General features: G+C 50.8%; 1 protein-coding gene across 1 annotated transcript in view; it reads left to right on the forward strand.

The window, feature by feature from the left end:
* RAD54L (RAD54 like) overlaps positions 1-21,498 on the forward strand; it is a 216,967-nt gene that overhangs the window by 185,436 nt on the left and 10,033 nt on the right. Inside the window, exons 14-15 of the mRNA XM_086952343.1 lie at positions 8,401-8,524; positions 20,969-21,047. Of these exons, the coding sequence (XP_086808469.1) occupies positions 8,401-8,524; positions 20,969-21,047 (203 nt within the window). The remainder of the gene's footprint in view (positions 1-8,400; positions 8,525-20,968; positions 21,048-21,498) is intronic.

Consider the following 21,498-nt stretch of genomic DNA (forward strand, 5'->3'; position numbering starts at 1 on the left):
CGAAGCCCCCCCGCGCACAGCACCTGTAAGCGGAGCTCCCCTCCTCTTCGGGGGAATCACCCGGCCCCTCCTCCTCGCAGTAGCCTGGGCAGCTCAATCGGGGCTCCCTCGACCTCCCGGGAGCCCCACAGTTTCTTTACTCCGGCCGCGTCAGATCGGGAGGCGGGGCTGGCACCGACAGTGTGCCCCGGCCCCGCCTACTTCCCCAGACCCTCTCCCTCGGGGCACAGACCAGCGGGGTGGCCTCCCGCTCCGGTTGCTTCTCTCGGGGCTCCCTCCTTGGCACGGGGGCCCTGCAACGAAGCTTCACCCGGGTCCCCCTCCTACCTCACGGGGACCCGGGGCTCCGACTCGGCTTCTTCCTGCCTTCCCGGGCCGGCAGCCAATCTCTGCGCGGCGGGGGCGGGCCGATGACGCGGCTGGGCGCCCCCGTCACGTGACGCGAGTGCCGCGGCCTCAGGGCCTAGCGCGGCCCCTTCTTCACTTCGGCGGCCCTCTCCTGGTACCGGGGGCCGCCGCAACAATACCCCCAGCAGTGGGGGGGGGGTCCCCACGACAGCGCCGGTGATTTCCAGCGGCAGTAAGGGGTAGGCTCCCTTATTAATTAGTTATTTATATCGGCCAAAGCGCGCCTCCACAACAGCGCTAATCACAGGTTGCTAGTCTCCTCAGAAAACAGCGAAAACGGCGCTATTCACAGCCCACTGCCCCTCCCTCAGTCCACGCAGTGGGGGCAGGAATCTGGCACTTCCTCAGCACTTCCAAGTTATAGCGCTTCCCAGGCAGTACAGTTTAGGTCAGGGCAGCAACAGTCCTGGAATTTATAGCACTTAGGTAGGCAAACCAGGGCTTCCAAGTAGGCTCCTCACAGCCCTGTGCATCCAAAGGGGCCACAGCTTCCTGGGGGCGCCAACCTCCCCAAACAGCGTTTGACAGGCGCACCTCTCGGAGGGGGGGCGAACAGTTCCACAACCAGCCCCAGGGGCACACTCCTCACCTCCTGGGGGTTCAAGCCCACAGCATTCCTCCTCTTCTGGGCACCTCTTTCCCCCAGCGCTGGCGTAGTTCAAGGTCCCACAGCGTCAGGGACCTAGGTAGGGTCCTCTCTTGTCAGGGGCCCATGGGGACAGCAGAGGGGGGGGGTGTATACGGGTGCAGGGCCCAGCTCACAGGTCCATGTGGCGGTAGCACCTCACAGCAGGTCCCCTCTCTTCTTTGTCCCAGCGCTGACTGACTCTCTGGTGACACTTCTCCCTATTTATACCCTCCCCCAAGGCAGTGCCAGGACCTTCTAGAATGTTGGCACATCTAGCCTAAACTGGTTCTAGGGGAGGGGGTGAGCACCCTGGGTGCCAGGCTTTCCCTCCAAAAGCTAGGGGTAGCTGGGTAATATTATCTAGACCGCTGACCTAACGCAGTCAGGTGGCACTACCCAGGGCCATGGCATCCATTTTAAGACTCAGTACATTTTAGTCAGGTACATTTTTAAAATGGGGATTGTTTTCTGCACACCATTTAATAATATTTAATTTTACACCAGGGCAACTCCTACCACACATGGTCCATACATATTTAATACCATGGGGGAGACATCCAAATTAGGGGGGCAAAAAGCGAAAAATTTGGGGGGAAAAGGCCAAGTCCAACACAACTCCCCCCCCCCAGCCAAAAGCCAGGGTAGACTGATCAATGCCTTGATGGGCTTCCCTGCTTGGGGCGGAAAAAGGTGGACGCAGGCCTGCAACTACAGGAGCACCTGCAGTTTCTCCTCCACTCTGGAACCCAATGGTTCTCTCTCGCAACCCTCCCTTCACTAACAAAACCACCCCACTGGTGTTCCCTAGTGGGATGTTTCTCCTTTCTAGAGTGGGAGGCTCTAGCCTCAGGCTTGTAATTCTCTTGGACCACTCTCTTCTCTCCAAATTGCCACTGGTCCACCCATCTGGGGTCTACACCCTCAGACTGACCAGCCCTTAGGGGCGAGGCTCTCCTCCCCCTACTTCTCCTCCTAGGGTTCCTCCATCTCCTACGCCTGGGGACACCCTCACACAACTCTCTCCCCAACCTGGAGTCGAAACCCACAGGCTGAACCGGTGACAGGGGCGAGTCCTCCCTCTCCCTGCACCCCCTCCCAGAGTTCCGCACCCTCCTACCCGGAGAAGTACCCCTGGGAGTCACTTCCGGGGGGACTCTGGTTACAGATGTCCCTCCCACCAGGGCAGACAACTCCTGTCCCTGGCCACCCAACCCGGGGTCTGCGCCCTGTGGCTGAGCCGGTGACAGAGAAGAGACCTTCCTCCCTCTGCACCCCCTCCCAGAGTTCCGCACCCTCCTGACTGGAGTAGTACCCCTGGGAGTCAATTTGGTAGGGCCCCGAATTACGGGTACCCCACCTTCCAGGTCAGGCAACCCCTGAACCTGGAACCCCAGTCCAGGATCTAGACCCTGTGACTGGTCAGACCCCCGAACCACTGGAGCTCTGGTTATTGATGCTCCGGGTTCTCCTGACATAAGGGGATCCCTCCCTCTGGATGACACATCGGGGCAGCCTAGCCTCCCAAGCTGGGGTTCTCTTAAAGAACACTCCAGGTCCGGTGGCCGCAGCTGGGGCACCTTGGGACACCTCCCCGTCTCACTCCCTTCAGGATCACTCCCCTCAGCCTTCCCAGACGCTCTGGCACTTACCCAGAGGTCTGCCTCCCGTGCAAGTTCCCTGGGGTCTGAGAACCCGCACTGCAACAGATGGTGACGCAGTCTTGGGAAACTCCTCAGCATGTGCTCCCGGATAACGGCATGGCACAGCCCTTCCCAATCCTCCACTGCTCTCCTCACCACCCAATCCTCCAGTACAGTCCAACACTCCTCCTCAAACTCTCCCCAGGACTGATGGGACAGCTTTACCTTACCCCTGAACACTAACCCGTCCTCCTCTTCCGGGGAATCAGGCACGGTCTCCTGGGCTTCGGGAGTGGGACTCCTTGCACTGGACCTACACTCGCTGCCACCACTGGATCCCACCCTCCTCGGTGAATCCAGACTCCTAAAACCACTCTCAGGGGACAACCTACCCACCTGAGCTGATCTCTCTCTGGCGAAGGCCCTCTCCGCCTCCGCCATCCTCTCCAGCGCTAGGACTTTTTCAGTCTCTAGTCGCTGCTCTTCTACCCTCAGTTGCGCTAAGCCCTAAGCATGTCTGAGCTTTGCCAGCGCCAGCTGATACTCCCTCTCTTCTCTCCTATCTACCCACTCTTCTGGGGACAGGGAAAGGGATGGGGCAGTGCCCCCGGGACTGGACCCAGTGCGAGACTCCCTATCTTCGGTGTCCTCCACAGCTACTGGCGTCTCTGCCCTCTCAAACTCTTCCTCCTCCTCATCGGAGTAATTACCTCCCAGGGTTCTGGATGGGGAGCCCTCTCTCTGGTCTCTAACCCACTGACCCTTCAACACCTCGGGGGGGTAGTCAGATAAGTCCCCATTAATCTCTAAGGGCTCTCCCCTCTTGAGGGCCTCATAGAGAAACAAATTCCTCCTAATGTTCCCTACTGGGGGTATCCCTCTCTCCTGGAGGAAGTCTATCACCTCCTGTTCGGTGTACTCCATCAGTTTCACTTCCTGGTAAATCAACCCCATCGTGGCGAGGTACACCCGGGACACACCCTCCCAGTGGAACAAGGGGACAGGTCAGAACACTCTTCAGGAGGAAGCAATTTAGCAAACAATCTTCCAAACAATAATCCCCACCACAAGGCTCTACTTGTGGTGTAACCTGTGGCCGCTGTGGTACTGCGCGAACACAAGTCCTATCCCACCGCTTGCCACCAATGTAAGAAATGGGGGTTACCCAAATCTCCAAGGGGGTAGCATGGCATCAAGCGGGCAGGCCAAACTTCGAGGACATGTGAAGCATTCACGCAGTACCCACAGACGACACACCAGTCACACCACAAAAGAGGCACGACACCACCTTTGGTTGGAAAAAGATTAAGTTTAGTGATGTCTCCAACCTGCAAGGTAAAAAGGAACAAAATAGTGGTAGTCACAACAAGGCGCCAACTGGCACCAGAGCCAAGTACTTCAGAGGGGGATTATTTACATGGGACAAAAAGGGTTGAGTCCATAGTCCATAGCTGAAATGTAAAAAGGTTAGCACTTGGCACGTATCCTCAATGACATCTATGTAAGGGCAAAATTCACTTGGCGTGTACGCCCATTAAGCATGTAATCAAACATTAGGGGTAAGAACCCAAAATAGCTGGCATTGGCGATTCCTGCAAAAAGAATAGGAACCACCCGGCATTAACATCAGGCAGGAACACCTGTAATAAAACACAAGGTTTCTTCCCCCCTCCACCTAGGGGAACTACGCGTCAGGCAGGGCCAGCTCAGGCCTTCATCCTTGGTAGTAGGCTGTAATTTCAAAAGGCAACATCCAACATATCCCCTGTAAGGAAAGACATCATGGCGTCCCAGCATCCACTAGCAGGTGGGTATAACCATAGGACTATTAAGCCACCTTCGCAAGATCTACAGGGCATGCAGAACCCCAGTGCTATAGCCTTAGGGAGAAGACCTGGGGAACATGACTCCTTAGCCCCCAACCTGCAACACAAACATCAGGTAGTGCATTGGCATCAATAACATATGAACCAGGCTTGAATCCCACTGCACCTGGGCATCAATCCCCTAGCTTAGGCGTAACACTGGGCATGTCATCACAGCACATTATCATTGGTCCCCCATCACCATAAATGCATGAACCTTATCATACCAACAGGGGCCACATTACCATAGCTAAATTACCATAGGGCACCATCACCTGTGAGGTAAACAGAGGGAGCGATTCAGCAGGGGTAGAAGCACAACCCAACTCCCCAAATAGACAGGTCCACTGTAGGGACAATTAGTCTCGACCGACTACTGACAGCGGGGAGTCCCTCCGGGTCTTCGGGGGGTATTACTCAGTCCAGGGGGTCTCCTGCGTACCTCCAGGGCCTTCAGGACCCAACAGAAGAGGGGTGGGGGCGAGCACCGACCCTGTGCCCCGTTGCCCTCTCCACTCCACACACAGTTTAATTAAGGCCCCACTCACCGGCGGTCCAGGAGATAACCCCTCTTCCCATGCTGGGCTCACTCTCCTCAGTGGCTGGTGCGGGGCTTCCCTGGGATTCAAGGCGGAGGGGGCAGGCGCCGGCAATGTGCCTCGAAGCCCCCCCGCGCACAGCACCTGTAAGCGGAGCTCTCCTCCTCTCCGGGGGAATCACCCGGCCCCTCCTCCTCGCAGTAGCCTAGGCAGCTCAATCGGGGCTCCCTCGACCTCCCAGGAGCCCCACAGTTTCTTTACTCCGGCCGCGTCAGATCGGGAGGCGGGGCTGGCACCGACAGTGTGCCCCGGCCCCGCCTACTTCCCCAGACCCTCTCCCTCGGGGCACAGACCGGCGGGGTGGCCTCCTTGGCACGGGGGCCCCGCAACGAAGCTTCACCCGGGTCCCCCTCCTACCTCACGGGGACCCGGGGCTCCAACTCGGCTTCTTCCTGCCTTCCCGGGCCGGCAGCCAATCTCTGCGCGGCGTTGGCGGGGGCGGGCCGATGACGCGGCTGGGCGCCCCCGTCACGTGACGCGAGTGCCGCGGCCTCAGGGCCTAGCGCGGCCCCTTCTTCACTTCGGCGGCCCTCTCCTGGTACCGGGGGCCGCCGCAACGATACCCCCAGCAGTGGGGGGGGGGGGGGGTCCCCACGACAGCGCCGGGCCGCGGCGGCGATTTCCAGCGGCAGTAAGGGGTAGGCTCCCTTATTAATTAGTTATTTATATCGGCCAAAGCGCGCCTCCACAACAGCGCTAATCACAGGTTGCTAGTCTCCTCAGAAAACAGCGAAAACGGCGCTATTCACAGCGCACTGCCCCTCCCTCAGTCCACGCAGTGGGGGCAGGAATCTGGCATTTCCTCAGCACTTCCAAGTTATAGCGCTTCCCAGGCAGTACAGTTTAGGTCAGGGCAGCAACAGTCCTGGAATTTATAGCGCTTAGGTAGGCAAACCAGGGCTTCCAAGTAGGCTCCTCACAGCCCTGTGCATCCAAAGGGGCCACAGCTTCCTGGGGGCGCCAACCTCCCCAAACAGCGTTTGACAGGCGCACCTCTCGGAGGTGGGGCGAACAGTTCCAGGGGCACACTCCTCACCTCCTGGAGGGTTCAAGTCCACAGCATTCCCCCTCTTCTGGGCACCTCTTTCCCCCAGCGCTGGCGTAGTTCAAGGTCCCACAGCGTCAGGGACCTAGGTAGGGTCCTCTCTTGTCAGGGGCCCATGGGGACAGCAGAGGGGGGGGTGTATAGGGGTGCAGGGCCCAGCTCACAGGTCCATGTGGCGGTAGCACCTCACAGCAGGTCCCCTCTCTTCTTTGTCCCAGCGCTGACTGACTCTCTGGTGACACTTTTCCTATTTATACCCTCCTCCCAGGCAGTGCCAGGACCTTCTAGAATGTTGGCACATCTAGCCTAAACTGGTTCTAGGGGAGGGGGTGAGCACCCTGGGTGCCAGGCTTTCCCTCCAAAAGCTAGGGGTAGCTGGGTAATATTATCTAGACCGCTGACCTAACGCAGTCAGGTGGCACTACCCAGGGCCATGGCATCCATTTTGAGACTCAGTACATTTTAGTCAGGTACATTTTTAAAATAGGGATTGTTTTCTGCACACCATTTAATAATATTTAATTTTACACCAGGGCAACTCCTACCACACATGGTCCATACATATTTAATACCATGGGGGAGACATCCAAATTAGGGGGGCAAAAAGCGAAAAATTTGGGGGGAAAAGGCCAAGTCCAACACTTATGATTTGTTATTTTAAGTGTTTTGTCTGTCATATGTCAAGTTGCTTGAATATTCCTGCTTGCGGTGTCACCAGAAATTGAGTGAAGGAACTCTTAGACATAGGAAGTTTGTATATGAAATATTTAATAGGAAGGATGTCTTTTGAAGTTTACTTTCATTATCTTCATGGGTTGTGGTTGAACAATTAAGATAAAAAAAATAAGCGGTTGTGTGAGCAGAGCATTATACTTGATTGTTCAGTATGCAAACTCCTTACTACAGAGATAAGGGATTTAGTTCATGCTAACCCTGGAGAAAGGCATCATTGTTTTTGTAAAAGGAATGCATCAGAAAAACAAAGCACTTATACAATGTACCCTGAGCCTTCCAGTCAGCTGCTTAAAATCCCATGAAACCCAGTTTTTTCGATCTCCAGAGCCAGAAGACAAAACACGTGCCTCCATAACAGATGTGCTCTGGAAATGTAGCTCAAAATTTAACTAATTGCGCAAGTACAAAATATGCAACCAGTGAATCGCCGTGTTTGGTAGCTCATTGTTCAGCAGCATGGAATCTAGTCAATCTCTGGTCCTGATCAAATACGTTAAAATAAAATTCTGTTGTTGATCTTTAGTTAGCTCCTCATTAAAAGTCAGATCTTGATGATCTTTTGATTAGGAAAGATATTCATACCAGTCAAGTGAAGATCTGATATTCTTTCACATTCCCACAGGGCAGGAGAGAAAATTTACTATTTTAACTGACCATGACTAATGTTGTCCGCTTTTTGTAGGTTTAATGTAGAACGTATTACATTGCTATTCATCATTCCTGTGCATTGCATTATTGGATCATATGTGATTCCTAATTCCAGCACACCAGACAAGCCATCCTCTCGTATGTTGTCAACAAGTATTGTTAGATTTTACTGTCACTTGATTTTAATACTAGAAATGGGCAGATCTTTCGTGCTTGCCAAACTCTCCCCAACATGTATCTGTATAAAACTTTATGCATATTTCTATGTAGGTGCAAAAATGACTGCTTATTCAAATTGTAAATATTGTTTATATCTGAAGGATATCGGTACATTCTGCGAACATTTGAAGAATTGCTTGTGATCTACTGTCCACCGATGACTTATTAGTGTCTCGCAGGGTTGTTGAAAGTCAATCAGTGGCTCACCTATTTTGTATGCAAAGTTGTTACAAGGTGTGTGCATGTTCACTGCTGGCCCTTCTAGATTAGGAATTACCAATATATGGCCACCAGTGATACAGCATTTATGGACTAAACAGTGCAAAAGGGTTTAGGCAGCATGGTAAAGTATTGTTTCCTAAAAACATGTTCATAGAACCTCTTCAAATGTGACTGCCACAGGAAAGTAGCGTTCAACACCATTGCATTCAATGGTTTTACCAAATGTTTCAGCTTTTTAAGAGATGCAGTTATTGATTTGGATCACTGTCGGCCAATAATCCATGCCTTTTGTAACCCCGGTAGTATTCCATCACAGTGTAATGTATCTGTTAAGAAATGTTTACAGCCCAAAGCTGCTTATTGTTCATTTTGGTATCCTTTTTGCTTTCAGGGAAGATGTTGGTTTTGGATTACATTCTGGCACTTACCAGAAGCAGCAGTAATGATAAAGTTGTCCTTGTATCCAACTACACCCAGACATTGGACCTCTTTGAGAAACTCTGCAGGACAAGGAGGTAGGATATAAACCATTCAAAAAGTAACATTTCATGAAATACCTCTTTTCTTTCAAGCAATCATTAAATTGCCAATATAACATCAACATGTAAGTTCAATATATTTGTTCCCTTCGATGGGTGGCACTACATCAAACCCAATGCTAAACTATAGTTTTGGCTCTTTTAATGAAAGTGCTTCTTTGATGGCTGAGGTCATGTTTGCTTGTGTGGATCAGCTAGTGGGTGAATGCAAGAATGAGTCAATGTGTGTGAGCAGATAAATGCAGTAAAATATGAGGGGCAATAAAATGAAAAGTGAAAGAGATAGGTAAGACACTAAGCAGAATTAATGATGGTGCAGTAGAATAGATGTGAGTGCAACTGATAAGAGGAGTGTGTGCATCAGACTAAAAGCTGTATGTATGGCAGAGTGAGAGATGCAGCGGCAACAGAACTAGAGCTGCAAAATCACTAAAATAATAAAATGAATGGAAAGTGCAGAATGAGTGGAGCACCTGCAACTGAACAAGAGCTACAGGTGCATCAGAGTGGCTGTAGCAGGGTAAGAGGCAAACCTGGTATGCAGAGGAAATGTGAGGTACAGATTAGTGCTAATTTTAGGGGACGTGGCCTGACTGCCGTAAAAGGCGCCCACACTAGAGAGAAGCTCCAGGATCCCACGTCACCCTGACCATATATCCACAGAGCAGCTGAGAATATCCTTGCCACTGCACCCTGGGATTACAGCCAGACTGGGAGATCACTGGAGACATGCAGCTCCGTCAACACTCTAACGCCAGTTAGGTCCGCGGCCTACCGTCTCTGCCTCCTGGGTGCTGAGCCAGATCAGGGCTCTTGCTGGGCCCAGTGGAGTGGAGTCAGCCCCTCTCCATTCTGGACAAATTCTTCATCCTCCACTTGTCTGCGCCCGGGCCCTTGGATTTCTAGGCCTGCCACGGCCACCTCTGATTGCTTGGCGGGCAGGCTGCTTGTTTCTGTTCAGGGATAGACTGGGTGGGCCTGCCAATACGCATATCCCAGGGGCCACAGGCAGCTGCCACACCTCGGGTCCGCGCGCATCCTTCGAACCCCACCGAGCATCAGGGGTTCAAAGGGACACCTGCTACCTTGACCGCTCGGGGACAGCTGCAGCGCTAGTGGCCAGGGCTGGGCTCACCAATCAACCACTCTGCTGCAAGGCTCTGCTGGGCCTTGTGATTCCCCCACCTCAGCATGGAGGAAGCACAAAAGAGACCAACCCTCATCTCCAGCATCTGGGGCAGTGCCAGTCTCCTTAGCCTTGGGGCCCTCCCACTCTGCATTGGTACGGTGACGGTTTGCATCTAATTTGATGAGACTGGGAAGCCTACTGGGTCTCCACTGGTTGGACACGCTGCACCGGGGCCCTCCCGTTGGTCAGGCTGTGTGAATAGGCCAGCGGGGAGGAGTGTACCTTTCCATGCTTCCCCTTCCCACCACCTGATCGCCAATTGTCCTTGTTAGGGGCCCACGGCTGCCTCAATACAAGGGGCTCCCCCACCTGCGGGTCACCACCACTCTACTCTCCAACATCCTCTCTTATTAACCGACAATCACCCATAGATCTGTAGCTGCTGAGGCCCACACGAGCTTTATGGCCGCTCGATCAGGGGCCTATCTTGGGCAAGTCTGGCTTTGATCCAGACAGAGCAGTCACATGAAACCGAACCCTGGTTCTCCTCAAGGGCTGGCACTGTAGTTAGGACCGAACCCATGTACGGATTCGTTGGATAGGATTCTGGTATCGATAGCTCAATCCTGCACAGCATTTGAAGTAAATTGGATTCCCTCTCTTGTGACTTCACTTTTTTACATGAACAGTGTATAAAAAATTAATAGCAACAATACATGTGATTATAGAAGTCTGACATTGCGCACAGACCCTCTCTAAGCAGATGCAGCTGGTCATGGAACTGTTACATATAGCCACAGACTTCAAGATGCCGAAGAGTGGTCGCGCCGCAACAATATTCGTATATTAGGGCTACCCAAACACACTGAGGGAACTAGTAAAAAAGACATTTATGGAGACTTGGCTGGCAACGGACAATGACCCAATCAGATTTTCTTCATTTTGTCATAGAGTGGGCACACGTCTAAGCACAACATGCCTTGCCCCTGGGGTTCTGCCAAGAACGGCTCAGTTCCTAAATTAGAGGGCTCATGATGCCATATTAGAGGCCGCCCGAAAGATGAGCATGAAAGTAAGAGATAATCCCAAAGTGATGTTCTTCATAGACCCTGGCAGTCCAGTGTTAATGGCCATCCTTACTAAGGTAAAAATGAAACTCTGCGATTTGGGCCTTGAGTATGCTTTTCTGTCACCAATGAAACTCCAGATCTCCGCTTCCAGGGCATTCCAAGTCTTGGCTTCTGTCAGGAAGATATGTTGCCGTGCCCAAAGCTGGAGGGAGAGGCAGTGGCGGCATCTCTAAAAGATCTTTCAGCAACGCCGCAGCTACTGTGTTCTGACACCAATGCTTCCAACCATGCACAAACTACAATCAGAGGAACCCAGCCCTGACTCTATCTAACTTTCGATGTTTACAGCACAATCAGTTGAGGATATAATTTGACTCTCCAGACCTGTGGGCTACAGCTTCTGTGCTCATGATTATGGCCAATTGTAAGTCAATTTCTAAGGTGGGTAGCAATTGCTCTTTATTACAGCAGCCTGTGGGATTGATTATTTGTTACTCGGTGCTCTTCTCCTAATTCTTCCATGCTATTGCTCCTTTAAGCCATGCTCCCAAGAACTGCAGTATGTGTCATTGCTATAACCGAAAACCGCTCCTGCAGTAAATCCTGCTCCTCTACCAGGCTCGGCTCTTCTGAGACAGCGACACGCCTTCTGTTCCTTGAACTGTTTTAGCTTGGACAACTGAATAGTTACTATTATGTTATGATTTTTTTTTTCTTGTTTTAAGGGAGTGTAGGGTGTTTTTCCTTTTAGACAGATATGTTTGCGATCTGTATGATATTTGTTGTATGGTTATATATAAATTGCTTATATATGCTATCCAGGCACGCTGCACTGCCTCCTATGCGCCACACTCTGATGTCAAATACTACTTATCCTCAATCACATGACTCTCATTTGGCTCCCTATACCCTACCGCATCATCACTCCCTTTGGCTGCCACATATAACCTAATTTCTTGGAATGTCAGGGGTATGAGTTCTATGTAAAAGCGCTGTAAGATCCATGCAGCACTGGTTCAATGGCAAATTCAACTTTTCTACAAGACACACTTGACAGCCAAGAAGGTCTCCAAGTTACAATCAAAGTAGTGGGACCAGAACTATGGTACAGGCTTCTCGGGCTATGCTGGTGGCATTGCACTCTGGAGCATGGCGGGTCTTCCTTTCCAGATGGCTGATGTGACCACAAACAGATGGCCGGTTTATGCTGGTGATGGGCCGACTAGATGGATGACCCTTACATCTGGGGGTTATTTAAGCTCCTCACACTGGCCAGTTGGCCTTTTGGGCTCGCCTCTCTACACTACTTAATTATTGGTATGTTACCCACTAGATCGTAGCCGGGGACTTTAACTGTTTGGGAAACCCTAATATCGATAGGTCCACTCCTCTGCTATTGCACTTTTCAGCGCGGCTTAACACAATGCATTTTCAACAATAATTAATACAATCGGACACATGTAACACTTGGTGCCTCCGCCATCAATCTCGCCTTGAATATTCTTTCTACTCTCCCGTACACAGGATGTATTCTCACCTCGATCACTTTTTGTTCACAACCAACCCCTAAACACCCTGGTCCCTTCTGTCTTTTACTATCCAAGAACTCTATCTGAGCATAACCCATTAAAGACTGCTATTACTTGGGGTAATTACTTAGAGACTACTTAGTCCTACTTAGAGACTTCAGGTCCCCATGTTGGAAGATTTAATCTTTCATTAAATGGTTGTGGGTCATGTAGACATATTGTTTCAAGAAAAGTGTGGGACTGCCCCCTCTTCAATGATTGAGTGGGAAACTTTCAAAGTAGTCCCTATGAGCTTATTTATGCATGAAAACCACAGTGGGCATCCGGCAGACACTCTTCAGGGAACTGCAGCTCTAGAGACTACCATACTCAAGCTGGTGCAAGTATTTTTATCCTCTCCCGATGGCAAGTTGCATACGTCTCGGTTCAATTGTTTAGATTGTCTGCAAACCCTCTGATGTAATGAATTTGCGTTATATTGAGCTAAAATTCTTAATGATGGAGATCAACCCAGTCGGCTACTGACAAAATTGGCTAACTCTCCCCTGATTGGGACTACCCCACTTTAAATACAACTGATATCTGAGACCACAGCTTTAATTCACGTTGACATTAGTAGAATCCTACAGCTCTCTATATCATGCCCCAGTTGCCACATTGGCTACACTTCTTGCTGCATTTGTAGCTCCGATTTTCTGCCTCTTGAGACCTGACTCTCATTTGGGGCCCATATTACTTTCCTCAAAATCAAATCCGTCCTGTATGATCTTTCCAGAGGAAAAATTCCTTGTTCTGATGACATGCCAGCTGAATTATATACCTTGTTTGCACAATCTTTGGCACCCATGTTAGAAGCTCTGTATGCAGCGATATTTGCTGCTGGCAACCTCACGCTTACCCTCAATGAAGCTCTTATTTCTACAATGCTGTAACTTCAAAAAGGCTTCTTATGGTCATCTGTCGATTTATAAAATCCGTACTAAGATACTAACCTGTGGACTACTGCCAAAATTCCCTGATCTAATCCATGAGGTCCAAACAGGTTTCATCCTTGGGCGCAATACCTTGCGTATCCTTTGCAGATTGAGATATCAAGGAGGAATCCGCCAACGACCATCCATTATCCTCATGCATCATGTTTGACTTAGAAAAAGCTGTTGATTCCCTCCACTAGGAATGTATGCATGCAGTACTGCAACTGTTTGGATAAGGCCCATATTGGTGCACGCACGTGCAGATAATGTACTCAACCCCTTCTATTTGAATAAAAACCTCGAAATGTATCGCTGCCTTCTGGCCCAAAAGCAGAGTCCACTATCGGGGATGAACTCTTTCCCCACCACTATTCGCTGTGGCGATTGAGCCACTGGAGGCTTGCTTAAGATTACTTGGCACGCATTGGGGAATACCGTATCGAGGCTAAATTCATAAGTCTCGTAATGCAGACGATGTCCTGCTGTACGTCTGAGATGTAAGCGATGATCTTTCACCTCTTGCGCGTCTTTTTGATGACTTTGCAGCGACCTCCGGGCTCAAAGTAAACTGGGTAAAATCCTTCATTTTCACACTGCATGCATCCTATTAGTTAACTCATCTGTGATTAAACTCCAGATTTAATCAGGAATCTGCCATGTTTCAATACCTAGGGATAGAGATATATTTTTTATTATAATATACTTTCCCATACTTATCTGATGGAAAGCAATCCTAGCAATGTGATACGATCCCTCTGTGCTCAGTTTCCTTTCTGGTCATCCCTTTTCACTCTTGGTCATGGGCGAGGAGCTCTGATGAAGATGGTACACTACCCCGCTTATTCTATTACTTTACAAATCTTCCTCGGCCCCTTCTTTAAACCACTTTACTCCACTCCAGTATCTCTGATCTTGGAATCTGGCTGTCACCGAGTAGTGCTTTTCACTCTGAAACTTCCTAGGTTAGCCCTGCAGACTTTGAATGCTAGTGGCTGACCTGCTGTCTGTCTGGTTATAGGTTTACTCTCAAACACTTTCAGGAAGGCTCACTGCTTTACTTGCTATGTCCCGCTGATCAGTACACTCAACACCACCCGGGGTTACTCCGCACTGCCCTTTCATGCCTTGCCATGACCTGTAAGCTCACTAACACAAAACTGCCTGAAGCCCCTGCTCGGTCTTCTCCCTTGTACAGAACAAATTCGCTTTGGGCAACTCCGTCAGTAACATGCTGCAGGCTTATCTACTTTGGGAGATCCATTTGTCAAAGGTGAGCTGCTGGACTATCCAATAATATCGAAAGACTAACTTACACCGGGTCAATTCCTCACGTATGAACACCTTAAACAATCATTAGCCACACTATTCCAGTTCCGATGGCAAGAAATCTATCAGGCACTCTACATTATAAGATCAAGTGGCAATTTAATCAGATGTCCAAATAGAGCCTACTTGCACCAAATCTAGATCTTCCCTTTATGCTAATTGGTAGACTGATTTGGCTAATTCTCCACATGATTCAGACTGGGCACAAATGTTGGAATACGCCACACGGCTTCCGCTTTAAGTATATTCAATTTAATATCCTGAATCGAGCATATGTTATCCTGAATCGAGCCTACGTCATATTCCCAGGAGCGGTACAAAAGGGGGTGGTGATGGAACACTGCTGTAATGCCAGAAACCGGTCCTAGGAAGCTTGTTTCCGGTCCAGGGAAGGCATGGCTTGGCAGTTCGGGCTGGACTGTTCCCATGAGGCACGGCACAGGGTCAGACTGTATTGCCAATGGCCTTTTCTGAACTGGGGTGGCAGAGTGTGCTAAAGAATGGTGATAGATTAAACCCAGATCTGTTGACTGGGTGTGAGTGTTTGATTGGTTCAGATGCTCCGTCCATCACCACCCCCTTTTGTACCTCTATATTCCCAGGAGCGGCGCTACTTGTCCCGCTGCTTGCAAATAGGCACAGAGCGGGGGGACCTCCTGGAGGGAGGAAAAGGAGGCTGGAAAAGGTTATTTGTTAAGGGTTAAAATATTTCCTAAAAAATAAGGAAACATTGTATGCCAATTTCTTATACCCCAGAACTGCACTAAAGTCTTGATTTGATTAACTTTATTGTTATATACTAGGCCGTTGCTACACTGTGTATCTCCTAATGGCATACATCAATAAAAATATTTTTAAATAAGGGCAATCACGGTTTTGATCACTTACTGTGTTTCCAATGGTGACATCCCACTTGAGGGACCAAGGGGACCAGCTCGCTTGTACGCAACTACAACACTCAATCATTATCCAGTCAGTGCTTTTCCTTTTGATATGACACACACACACACCCCTAAATACTGGGCATTAAGTTACAAATAAGTACTGTGAGGCAGATTGAAATATCTTTTTTGACCCCTTCACATTACTTTTATCTCCCTCATGGTTCCTGAACCCTATAACCACAATACACCTCACTAATACTAGATGCAGTATCCCAATAGAAGAGTCTCATTATTAATAAGGCAGGCCTACTGGCTTTGTCAGGGGTCACCACAAAATTAAAAGAAGCTGCTTTTATAATGTACCAGTGCAACACCATTAAAGTGAATTGGGACAGTACTAATATGCAATCCATGTTATGACCGACCATTGAAGTCAGTGGTGGTAGTACTAACGGTCACTAGCATTAATTATACTGTAAAACCTTGTGTTGTCAACCATTGTCAGTAAAGCATTGTGTTGAAAAACATGTGTCCCTGAGTCTTTTTTACTTCTGTTGCGCTGTTACTGCACCTTTAGAATCGGCCAACCGGGGTACCCGCACTTCAGAGTTTATGAATGACAAGCTCCAGCCTTAGGGGGCCTTAAAGCAAGAGAGAGCCTCTCCCGGTGTCCTAATGATACCCTGGGAGACTGCAGGCAACTGTTGTGAAAGTGTCTCAGGGGTGGCCTGGGTCACAGGGCGTCTGCTACTGCACTTTTGCAACCCTCCCACAACCCGCTTGAAGAATGTTGGTGGTGCCCCAGCCCTTCCTTGGGGTACCACAAAGACCATATCAACATTTTGAGGCCCTTTTAAGGGCTTATACGGCACTCCATTTGCGATCGGCATGAATGTTAAATGAGTAGCTTTTCTGTTTAACAAATGCTTGTTTTCCTTTTTCTTTTCTTTTTTTTCCTCACTAAAGCGGCTTAGCTCTGAATTTCCTTTTTATATCCAGGTGCGCCTACCCATCCAATGGAGCTCCCGGGGTGTGCCACATTCAGGGGCAACCTGGGGAGCTTCCCCCCGTGTTGCTCCGCCGGCTCCCTGCTTGGCCAACACCTCTTCTGGTGCCTGCAGCTCATTTGAGAAGCAGTTAGAGTGGTGCGCCCCAGTACCCGCCAGGTATGGCTTTAGAGAGCAGAGTGCCCAAGCCCCTACTTTGTCTTGGGGTATTAAGTCCTGTGACATCCATGTTGTGCCTAAAAGTATGGAGACCCAAGGGACCAAAGTTCTAACAAGGATGGGGCCCCAGGCACGCTACTTACCTATCGTCGTTGCCCTCATCCCTCTCCCGTGCCGCAAGAGCGTCACTCGTCTGTGGGTGTGTCACAGCTTGTCCGCGAGGGCTGGTTTCCGACCAGTTGGGGGCGTGGGTTCTCCGTGGGTGATGCGGCCCTGCGTGTCGACCCCTATCCACTGTTCCCCGGTGAGGGGGCGTCGAGAGCCCAGATGGAGACATATGCGGCGGCTTTGCAGCCCTTGCTGGCTTCTCCACCTCCTGGGACGTCAGCGGATCCCCTGTGCCATGTGGGGCCCTCCGAAGCGTTGCCGGTGGCTTCGGCGCCGGCTAGTCCGGATCCAGGCTCACTGGATGTGGTGCTGTTGGGTTGCGGCCCTTCGGGGTTCCCTCCTTCGGACCACGGCGCCTCTTCTTCGCCGCAAACTCCTGCGGGAGTCCCTGTGGTGTCGCAGGATGTCGCTGGGGCTCAGATCGCATCCCCAAGCCCTTCTTGGCCCTTTGACAAGGTGATCCTGTCTAAGGCCGAGGTGACGCCACTATGGCGCCGGCAGCTGCTGGCCCCAGCGTTGCCACAGGGGTCGACGGACCCCTCTTGACCTGTTCTGGGTAGGGGCTGGAAGTGGACCCCTCGTTCCTCTCCGGGGCCCTCTCGTCCATCCACGCAGGCGGCTGCCTCGACCGGAGGTCATGTTGGGGCGGGCGGCTGCCACAGGGGTCGATGGGCCCCTCTCGTGGGTCGAGGCTGGCGGGGGGTTCCTTGTAGGTCCCCTGGTCCCTCTCGCCCCTCCGTGCAGGCTGATGCTTCGCCGGAGGTCGAGTCAGAATTGGCGCCGCTGCGGGGGTCGGTGACCCTCCCTCGTTCCCCCATGGGCCGCGGCTGGCTGGGACTCCTTGTAGCTCTCCGGTGGCTTCTCGTTTGACCACCTCTGCTCCATCCCAGCCGCATTCCCGGCGCCGGGTGGAGAGGTGGAGGCTCGGCCGGCGTCTCCTATGGTGTTGGATGACGATGACGACGCCCTGCTCCAGGTCGTGGATCGAAACAGCATCGAACAGGCGTCAGATCGTGGATGAGGCCTCCGACGTTCCCTCATCTCCAGAGGTTGTGCGCCTGCTGGTGTCATCCTTACCGGAGACGGGCCGCCTCGTCGTGGCATTCTCCCCGGCGCCATCAAAAGACGGCTCCTTGCCGCGGCTGCGGCCATCGCCGCAGATGCCACAGGTCCCCCACTCTTCGGCTCCTTTTTCTCCCTTTCGACCTTGGCCCTTGCCCGCTCCGGTTGGCTTTGGAGACAGCCGCCTTAGTCTATGCCGTCGCCCACGGAGGAGCTGCTTTCTCCACCACGGGGCCGTACAGAGGCGGCCTTCGCTAGCCCTGTTTCCACAGCTGTGGGCATTCTGCGCCTGGGAGATCCGGCTGCCCATTTCCCTGCCGAACATCTTTTGGAGGTTCTCCACCAGGGCTCTGCCGGCCGGAAACTGCTGCTCCCCTTTGAAGGTTCACTCAATTCCTCTCTGACTGGGAGTTGGGGACACCCCGCCACGGGGGATTCGGGGCCCCAACACCTTCGACACCTTCCGGCGTCGCGTGACCGGGCGTGTCTTTCCCCTCCGCCCCTCTGCCTGTGGGCCCCTGTTGCGGATTGTCCTTCCTTCCATGCCGTCGCTGTTAGCTCCACCTTCCCAGGAGGCCCGCTGACTGGACTCCTGGGGCTGCAATATGTTTGCTTCGACCAGTGCGGCTGTGCTGGCACTTAACACCTTATGTGTGTTGGCTAGGGCCACCTCTTGTTTGTGGGACTCGGTAGAGTCCCTTGGGTCTGCAGCTTCTCCAGAGGGTGCTGGTGTTGATTTGCGGCACCATGCGTTGGATGGCCGGGAGCTGGCGGCGTTTATTCTTCACTCCGGACATCTCAGAGGTTCTGGGTCATGCCATGGCTCCTTCGGTGGCCCTTCGCCGCCATGCTTGGCTTAGGGACAGAGTGTTCCCAGAAAATGTGCGGGAACGGCTAGTGGATCTTCCCTTTGATGGCACCCTTTTGTTCCTCACCCCAGCGTATCAGCCGTCGGAGGTTCTTGGCGGGGCTTCGGCCTCCTCCTCCTCCTCCTTCTTCTCCCCCCTCAGTGACCGGTGAGTTTGGCTAGCTCTTGTTGAACTTCTTCTTTCCTTGGGCAAGTCACTCTTGTTGTTGTAGTTCTGTGTGTTTTATGGCCACCGAGTTCTCCTTGTGGAGGCTGTGGTTCTGTTGGCTGCTGGACGGCCCTTCTTTACGGTGTGTTTTTGCCTGGATTACCTGCTCAAGGTTGCCCCTGAGATTAGGCCTCCTGTGTATTTTCTCCTGGGCTGATTGATAAGCCCTCTGCGGGGAGTTTTTCCCAGCAACTTTTTCAGTTGTCCTCTGCTGCAAAGGTTCTTCCAAAGAGGGTTCCCATATTTTGGGACTTAAATTACCATAGGTTGGGTAGTGGTAGCTGTTATATAGCTTATGCTGGGCTGGGGGGGTTGTGGTCGCCTTCGGGCTTTTGCTCTCCGTGGTGTTCATGTACGTTACAGGTGCAATTTCCCCTTTGCTGGATTAGACTGTTTTCGTGGTGCCCCGGGGTGTCTTCCTCGGGGTCGCTGCGATGTGTGGCTGGTTTGGCCTGCTGTCTGTGGCCTGGAGTAGTGACTTTGGTTTTGCTGCTTGAGATGTCCCCCTTCTTGCCTTGGGGTGGGGGGGGGTCTGTTGGACTAGTCCCCTTTGGAACCCTCTGTTATGTCCAGGCTGGTGTGGTCCTTTCGCAGGCCCTCCTTCCCGTGGGGTATGGCTAGGGTATCTATTCTACTAGAAGGAATCTGCAGCTAGTAGTCTCTATCAGTTGTACGAGTTACTTACCTTCGGTAATGATGTATTTGGTAGAGACGATGCCGAAGTCACACCGGATTCCCTCACAGAAGCACCTTTTCATCGGAGCATTTCTGGGTACAGCGCAGTTTCTGGCTTATCCTCCTGAGCAGCGAGTCTGGGATATTTGGGCTATGATACCGATGTTTCAGCCTCAATCCCGGATTTCGATGCTGGGCCTCATGGTCTCTGCATTCTGCTGGTGGGTCATGCCAAGTGGCATATCTGGGCTCTGCAGTGGGACCTGAAGTTCCAGTGGGCGCAGCATCAGAGGAATCTTTCCGATGTTGTCCATATCTCGGAGGGAACTGCACTTCAATTGTAGTGGTGGCTCGTGAGTCAGGTTTGGGTCAGCGGCAGATCCCTATCACTTCCCCAACCAGAATTCACAGTAGTGAATGATGCGTCACTCCTGGGATGGGGCGGCCTCCTGGGAGAGGCGAAGATCAGGGGTCTATGGAGTCCCTGCTCCACATCAACCTTTTGGACCTCCAGGTGATCAGTCTTGCACTGAAGGCATTCCTTCCTTCTGTCAAAGGAAGAGTAGTGCTGGTGGTCACAGACAGCACCACTGACATGTGGTACTACAGCAAACAGGGCGGGGTCGTGGATCCTATGTCAAGAAGCTCTTTGCCTTTGGACATGGCTGGAACATGAGGGCATATGGTTCAACACCTGGCAGGTTCCCTGAACGGCAGGGCGCAGTCTAACTCTGCCGCCTGTGCATGATGGATCACGGATGGCGTTTTCACTTGGAGGTGGTGCAAGGTCTCTTTCGGTTCACCACCAAAAAGAACACGCAATGTCCGCAGTTCTGCGCATTGGAGTATTTATACTTTTTCCTTCAGCCGTGCAAGAGGTAAGTAAGCACTGAGGTTTTTTGTTGCTTGAATCAAAGTTTTGGATATTCATATATTCTCAGGAAATGTGTAACGTGTGCAGTGTCTCTACTTGGGCGTGGTTAGAATTTATCTTTTACGTCTCATGTTTTGTATATATTTCGATTTCCTCACTTGGTGTGTTTTTTATAGAGCATGTTCAAGATAACAGTTTAAGAATATTTACACAGCTTAACATTTGGCATCTTCAGATGGTCCTGAGGAAATCATGGCTATTTGAGAGCTATTCCAAAATTCTTTTTCAAAATGTAGTCTAGGAATCTCTGTTCACCTACATTTTAGACAATGTTCACAATTTTTTTTGATTGCTTCTCCAGACGGTTGTTTTATTTGCAGATAATTGTCTGAGAAACTTGTTTGTGGTTTTGATACTGTTCATGTTTGTCTGTTTTAAATCTGTTTCATTTGTAGTATATTCTATTGACACCTGTCTCTCATCTTAGATATCTTTATGTCCGATTGGATGGCACCATGTCCATTAAGAAGAGAGCAAAGATAGTTGAGCGTTTCAATAGTCCATCTGTGAGTACTGCTTGTAGATAACGCTATGGTGTTACTATCGTATTTATTTAATTTTTTTGTAGACGTTGCACGTACGTGAATACATTGTCATTCATAACTTACCTCTTTGGCATCAGTCAGAATGTTCTGTTTAATGAAGCACAAGACTTATTTATCAGTGGAAAGCCAAGGTAAGGGACATTGATAGATAGTCTTATCATGTATATTGTTATGTTGACTTGCAGCATAATGTACAAAAAGGGTGAATAAAATGTAAAACTCACGCATTAAGAATGCACGTTCTATTTGAGATAGCTTGTGACTTGTTATTGTCCTGGTCATAACAACCTCTGTTAGTTTTTTGAAGACACATTTGGCAGTTACAATCAGTCTGTAAAGGAACTTTTAAAATACTTAGTCTTATTCACCTTTAAAATGCCAGTGTGGCACAAAATAGAACTTTACCTCTAGC

This window comes from Lissotriton vulgaris, chromosome 1_1 (assembly GCF_964263255.1).
Source record: "Lissotriton vulgaris chromosome 1_1, aLisVul1.2, whole genome shotgun sequence".
NCBI classification, from domain to species: domain Eukaryota; kingdom Metazoa; phylum Chordata; class Amphibia; order Caudata; family Salamandridae; genus Lissotriton; species Lissotriton vulgaris.